Source organism: Chenopodium quinoa, unplaced genomic scaffold (assembly GCF_001683475.1).
Source record: "Chenopodium quinoa cultivar QQ74 unplaced genomic scaffold, ASM168347v1, whole genome shotgun sequence".
Taxonomy (NCBI): domain Eukaryota; kingdom Viridiplantae; phylum Streptophyta; class Magnoliopsida; order Caryophyllales; family Amaranthaceae; genus Chenopodium; species Chenopodium quinoa.
Genome location: NW_018742720.1, coordinates 1,938,808 through 1,945,948, shown reverse-complemented (window position 1 = coordinate 1,945,948; position 7,141 = coordinate 1,938,808). Strand labels below are relative to the sequence as shown.

The 7,141-nt window shown below is 34.1% G+C and overlaps 1 protein-coding gene across 2 annotated transcripts; it reads left to right on the top strand.

The window, feature by feature from the left end:
• The first annotated feature begins 312 nt into the window (after positions 1–312).
• On the top strand, positions 313–5,954 carry LOC110723132 (potassium channel AKT1-like). 2 transcript variants are annotated; one of them, XM_021902445.1, is made up of 12 exons: positions 313–800; positions 1,293–1,658; positions 1,777–1,834; positions 1,937–2,254; positions 2,845–3,090; positions 3,251–3,349; positions 3,534–3,566; positions 3,648–3,836; positions 3,953–4,147; positions 4,256–4,331; positions 4,608–5,174; positions 5,293–5,952. In XM_021902445.1, exons 1-12 carry the CDS (start codon positions 592–594, stop codon positions 5,571–5,573), a joined length of 2,637 nt encoding a protein of 878 aa, XP_021758137.1. In that variant the 5' UTR covers positions 313–591; the 3' UTR covers positions 5,574–5,952. The 2 variants fall into 2 exon arrangements, with proteins under 2 accessions (XP_021758137.1, XP_021758136.1); XM_021902444.1 differs by having other exon boundaries at positions 3,953–4,331; positions 5,293–5,954.
• Positions 5,955–7,141: the final 1,187 nt, after the last annotated feature.

Genomic DNA, 7,141 nt, shown 5'->3' with positions numbered 1-7,141 from the left:
TAAGAAAATATCGAGAATAGCATCAACAATTTCAAATCATTAATCGAAGAATAAAGGGTCGGTTTTAATTAGTTATATAAACCAAGAAAAATTCGAGAATTATTGTAACAACAATACACAAATAAATTAAACTTAAATCGTAAAATTAAGGGCTTGTTTGGCATCAGTTTTGGTTTTCAGTTTTCTGTTTTTTTTGAAAATCAAAAACCAAAAACAGGAAACAAGAAAAGGAGTTTCCACTTTTCTGTTGTCAGTTTTCATAATTATCATAATTTTAATAAGTTTATATAATTTTTTATTCATCATGGGACTCATATCATATACTTTTAGAGAACAAAAAACCAAAAAACAGAAAACCACAACAATGCCAAACGAACCATAAAATTAGAATTGGTAAGTCAGTAACATAAACCAAGATTTTATTTCCCGTGATCTTACCACAAAATAGTGACTCTTAAAGAGAGACTAAGCGTGTAAGATGGAGGGAAAACAGAAACAGGGGATCTAAGGTTTGAGAAAAAAAAAAGAAAGAGAATTAGAGAAATAAAATCACAAATTTTGAGAGAAGAAAATTATTACAAGAAAAAAAAAATGATGAAAAATTGGTTAAGTTCAACATTTATATGTGGGGGTGAAGGAAGAGAAAAGAAAGGCATAGATGAAAGTGTTGAGTTAACCTCCATTGATGGAAGTAGCACATATAGTTTCTCTAATGGTGTTCTTCCTTCGCTTGGTGCTCGAAGCCACCGTCGTATTGCACTTCGATCCTACATTGTCTCCCCTTTTCTTCACGAATATAGGTATGGTGGTGTTCTTTTTTGTTCTTGGGAATTTTTTTTGTTTTTGTTTATGTTTTTGTTTTGATTGCATGGAGATTGACATGTTTGAATGATTGATCCTTATGGTGTAATAGAATGTTTGTAAACGAGTTGACACGAGATAAATTCTTGGTTCATGTAGCTGACCTCATTTTATTGGTGTTAATATCATTTTTTTTTGCTATGATGATTGGGTTTTTGTTTGATTTATTGGGTATGTAGAAAAAAAAAAAAAGGAAAAATCTTAGAATGTTGAAATATTGGGTATTCATAATGGTTTCTTGTTATCTTGATTTGTAAATCTTTTGTTTGATCTAATTTGATCATTTTTATTATAGGGTTTTAATGTTGTGTTCATGATTAATACTATAATAATGTTAATTCTAATTAGATTCTTACAATTTTTATGTACTAGTTTATTGAGTTTGCATATTATTGGACTAATTTTTTTTTTTGAATTATATTTTTATGCAGAATTTGGGAGTCATTTCTGGTATGTTTGGTGGTGTATACATCATGGGTGTCTCCATACGAATTCGGATTCCTACAAAGACCAATTGAAGGCCTTGCTATTGCAGATAACATTGTGAATGGATTTTTTGCTATTGATATTATTTTGACCTTTTTTGTTGCATATCAAGATCCACAAACTTTCAACCTTGTTGATGATCATAAGATGATTGCTTGGAGATATGTGAAATCCTGGTTCGTGTTTGATTTCGTGTCAACAGTCCCTTCTGAAGTTGTGGAGAAGATTCTCCCTGACAGTGTCCAGGCCTATGGACTATTCAACATGCTACGCCTTTGGAGGCTTCGCAGAGTTAGTAAGATGTTCTCCAAGTAATCTTCTTAGCCTTGTTATAAAGCGGAAACTAATGCTTTATTTGACAATATATATGATGGTGAACATGTGAATGTGTTAGAAAATTTGAAACATTTTTGCTTCATTTTTTGACAGATTAGAGAAGGATAAAAATTATAACTATTTTTGGATTCGATGTTTGAAGTTAGTTTCTGTGAGTACATTTCAGAAACTCTACATTGATTCTTGTTAGGAGAAGAATTCTCTAGTACCGGGAATTTTCTCATTTAGCTTACTGCTGTATGTGTCCTTATAGGTAACTCTTTTCGCGGTTCATTGTGCTGCCTGCTTCTATTATTACATTGCAGCCCATTATCCTGACCCCAAAAAAACATGGATTGGTCTTGAAATGGACAACTTCCACAACGCAGATCTGTGGTTGCGTTACGTGACATCAATCTACTGGTCAATCACAACACTCACAACAACTGGTTATGGTGACTTGCATCCTGTGAATACGTGGGAGATGGTGTTTGATATTTTTTATATGCTCTTCAATCTTGGACTGACCGCGTATTTGATAGGAAATATGACAAACTTAGTTGTTCATGGGACTAGCCGAACTAGAAAATTCGTGAGTATGCTCGTTGTTCTTCCTCTTTATTACAGCACACATACTATGTATTGTATGGCAGTCCTTGCATTACTTCTGTTTTTGGTTCCTTTTTGCTGTTTTCAATATTTTTCCTTAAAACATTCCCTTTGTTTGTTGTTCAAATATGACACTTTGTATGAATTAAAAAACAAATTGTTGCAAAGTTGAATGCAATTATCTTAACTGCCCTATCAAATGCTTAAATTCAACTAAATGCAGCAAAAAATCATTGATTGCAGAAACAGAATATTCAAGGACTGTCAATTTTAATCTGTAGTTTGTTCTGATGCTAACTTGTCATTCATTTTCGGGTTTTTGTTTGAGAATTGCTGCAAAAAATAATTGATTTCAGAAACAGAATATTCAAGGCACTGTCAATTTTTATCTGTAGTTTGTTCTGATGCTAACTTGTCATTTGTTTTCCGGTTTTTGTTTGAGTTACAGGGACACAAATGCTGCAAAAAATAATTGATTTCAGAAACAGAATATTTAAGGACTGTCAATTTTTTATCTGTAGTTTGTTCTGATGCTAACTTGTCATTTGTTTTTCGGGTTTTTGTTTGAGTTAGAGGGACACAATTCAAGCTGCTTCCAGTTTTGCACTGAGGAATAGGCTTCCTGTTCGCTTACAAGAGCAAATGGTTGCTCACTTGTGTTTAAAACACAGAACTGATTCAGAAGGTTTGCAACAGCAAGAGATTCTTGATTCTCTTCCAAAGGCAATCAAGTCAAGTATTTCACATCATCTCTTCTATTCGCTGCTTTATCAAGTTTATCTGTTTCGCGGAGTATCAGATGACTTGCTTTTCCAGCTGGTATGTCTCCGATTTAATCAAAACTATAATTGAAAGTTTACTGGAATGTTTTGACTGTAAACTATGTGCTTTTTATTCGAGTAAAGCGTATAAATCTCAATCTTGTGCTTATTTCTTAAATACATTTGCTTGAATGATGATTTTATTTAATCTATTTAAGGTTTCAGAGATGAAAGCCGAGTACTACCCTCCCAAAGAAGACGTGATCTTGCAGAATGAAGCACCTACTGATCTATATGTACTTGTCTCTGGTGCCATGGTGAGTAAAGTTTCTCTCCGAACCTATGCATATAATTAAACAGACGAATTCATCATCTCAGTACTTTTGAACACAATCACTATTGGAGTGATACTAATGTTTTTAATCTAATATTTTACAATCCTGTTATGCCTATTACTAGTTTTATCATATCTCTGGCCTCTGATTTAAGCAACCCTTGCAGGAATCTATCGTCGAAAAAAATGGAATTCACCAGGCATGTCTTTAGACCTTTCTTTTTGTAATTTTTTTTTCGAGCTGATAGGGCTACTTTTCTGATAGAAGATATATCTTGCAGTCTGTTGGTCACGAGGTTTTCTCAGGAGGTGTATGCGGGGAGATAGGTGTTCTTTGTTATAGGCCACAGCTCTTTACTGTTCGTACCAAGAGATTGTGTCAGCTGTTGCGTCTGAATCGTACTGCTCTTCTGAATCTTGTTCAGGCTAATGTTGGGGATGGGGCAATTATCATGAACAATCTTCTAGCGGTTTGTATGCTTGCACTTATATTTAGCTGCTTTCAATTCAGTGGTTGATTAATAGTATAAATGAAAACATATTATAGTTACTGATCTTTGACATTCCTATTCGATGGCTGGTGCAGCATTTAAAAGCGCAGGAAGATCCCCTGATGCAATCTGTTCTCAGAGATATAGAGAACATGCTAGCTCAAGGCCGAATGGATTTGCCACTCAGTTTATCTTTTGCAGCTGCAAGAGGAGATGAACCGTTGTTGCAACATTTGCTGAGACGAGGGTCTGATCCAAATGAGCCAGATACTAATGGGCGTACTGCTCTGGTATGTAGAATTTACTCATCTCCAAGTCTGCATTTTACGAAATACATATCATGTTGTTACTTAACTGACTCTGAATGTTGCCTCTTTTCTGGTTATGCATATGACCAGCACACTGCAGCTGCTAATGGAAGCGAAAATTGTGCCCTTGTCCTTCTTGCATATGGGGCCGATCCAAACCTTAAAGGTACGTTAACAACCTGTTAGACGTACATATTCAGTGGAGGAAGCCCCAGTTTACTATCATGATAAACAAAAATCGGTTATCTAGTGACATTTTTGTAAATAAATTATCAAAAAATCTCAGTTAGTATGATATTTTCGTAAATAAATCAACATTTCTGGGTTTACCAAATTTTTTTTTTTTTTTTTTTTGTTTGTGTTTCGAGTCCTAAGATGTTTTTCTGTGTAGATTATGCTTAATTATAAAAGCCATGCCATTTACATAGTTTTCGCTACACAGATAGAGAAGGGAATGTTCCACTATGGGATGCAATAGTAGGGAGGCAAGAGGCCTTGATCAAGCTTCTAGTAGACCAGGGTGCTACACTAGCATCAGGCGATACGGCTCAATATGCCTACTATGCAGTAGAGCAAGACAATTTTGAGCTACTAAAGGATGTTGTTCGATATGGTGGAGACGTAACCTTGCCTTTGAGCAATGGTTGCACTGCACTTCATGCCGCGGTTCATAATGGAAACTCTACAATGGTTAAGTTTCTTTTAAAACACGGGGCGGATATGGACAGGCAGGACATTCAAGGTACGACGCCAAGGGATTTGGCTAATGATGCTAAGAATGAAGATATAAAGGCGGTAGTTTGTTCCAAAGAAGAGAGTAGTGTACAATCTAATGTTAAGGGATCTGAGAAGGAAGCAAGTCCTACTTTGAAGAAGATTAATAGTACTGATTTGTCTATGGATGTCACTCCACGTACACGAGAAGTGACTTGGGCTGACAAGCAGCCTCGTCGTAGGGTTAACTCGTTTCGGAATTCCCTGTTTGGGTTCATGTCTGCTGCCTCTAGAGGTAATATAAAAACAGTCCGAGTAAGCTTTTAGTTAAAGTCCAGAAATAAGTACATTTTTATATAAGACGAGAATTGTGCATGATGTGTAAATTTTTGTGAAATGCTTTGTATTTTCAGTTGAATCACAAAATGATGGGGGTAATTACTTAAGCACCCCGTTCTCTGGAAGCCAACCGGCTAGAGTGATACTCCGGTGCCCTGGAACGGGCGATGCAACCAAGCTTGTTATTTTGCCTGAGACCATCCAAGAACTTCTTGATTTTGGTATCAAAAAATTTGGACGGCATTGTACTAAAGTAACAACTTTAGACGGAGCTGAAATCGACGAGATTGAGCTAATTAGAGATGGTGATCAACTTTGCCTCGTATGTGAAGAAATCAATATGCCCGAAAGCTAGCAATGATAATGTTTATCACCAATATTATTTGGTACAAGTTTTGTAGGATTAGTGTATATTATCACCAATATAGGGATTGGTGGTCCAATTTAAATTGGGTAAGTTTGCCTTGTTACCGCGATTCAATCTCTAAATGATCCATACTTCTTGTATATTGAAAAAATTACTAGGGAATGTAAAATTAATCATGAGGTTATAAGATTACACAAATAAACAATTTGTGATTACTCGTCTATAATGTATGTACAAGTATGTTACCAAGTGTTTTAATGGCAAGTTTCGGAAGAGCTTTTCATGTAAAATGGCATTTTGTATAGTCAAAATTTTACTAGATGTTAGATAAAGTTGTGGACTTAGCTTTAGGAAAGTAGTTTTTTTTTTTATTTATTTATTTATTTATTTATTTATTTATTTTATATTATTATTATTATTATTATTATTATTATTATTATTATTATTATTATTATTATTATTATTATTATTTAGAGATGTAATAATTTAAATGTCAAAATATAATGATAATATTTTTGTTTCTTTTTGTCCATTCCATTGTGATCAAATTAAAATTTATTACTCGTACTTTAGACAGAGCTGATGTCATTGAGACCGAGCTAATTAGATATAGTGATCAACTATAATTTGCCTCTACGTGAAGAAAACAATATACTTGATAGTAAGTACTTAGTAATGGTGACTTTTACCTCTACCGGACTACCACATATCCAGTTGCATCTCAAAGCTAGATTTGACGTAATATTGTACTTTGATATACATCACACATTAAGACGAATCTAACAATGTCTCAAAATTAAAACACAATCTGGTATACTGGGAGAACTTGCAAGCATTGATCACAGCATTGCACCAAACAATTGTTTGGATTTCTGCTAAATTGCTAACTTTGACCAATTGTTTATCATACAATTCTATATTTCAAATATATCCATAGTCCATAACAGTCTAATTTGGCCCTCCTCAATCTGGGAGGCCATATTTATGACTTAATCATACTAAATAGTACAGTACTAATATAGCCATCATTAACTCATTCTTAGTTTGGGGTCGCTGCCCCATAAACACAAGCAGAGACAATGACCGAGAAATTACTTTGTCCACCCCTATCTTTGGTTAAATGTTGACCATACTAGCTAATTCATAGTACGGAGTAAGAAATTTACAACGTTTTATTTATACGGAGTACTCTAATATTAGTATCGAAATACTTCCTCCGTTACGTATTATGTGCAACATTTTCTAAAAACGGAAGTTATACATTATGTGCAACAAACTGAAACTTTTCTATTTTAGTAAACTTTTTAAAATAAAATTACCCACATGCCCTTACTAAAATTCAATTAACACATTAAAGCAAATATTTTATTTTTTTTTTACAAGAAGAAGAATATTATCATTAATAAATAGCCATACGACATCTACAACAATAATAAAGATTTGTAAACCACAAATCTAGAGAAAATAACATAACTTTTACAATCAAAATCATAACTATTTTGCATATCGGGCATAACTCACACTCCACCGCTTCAAACTTGACGCGAGTAGTGATT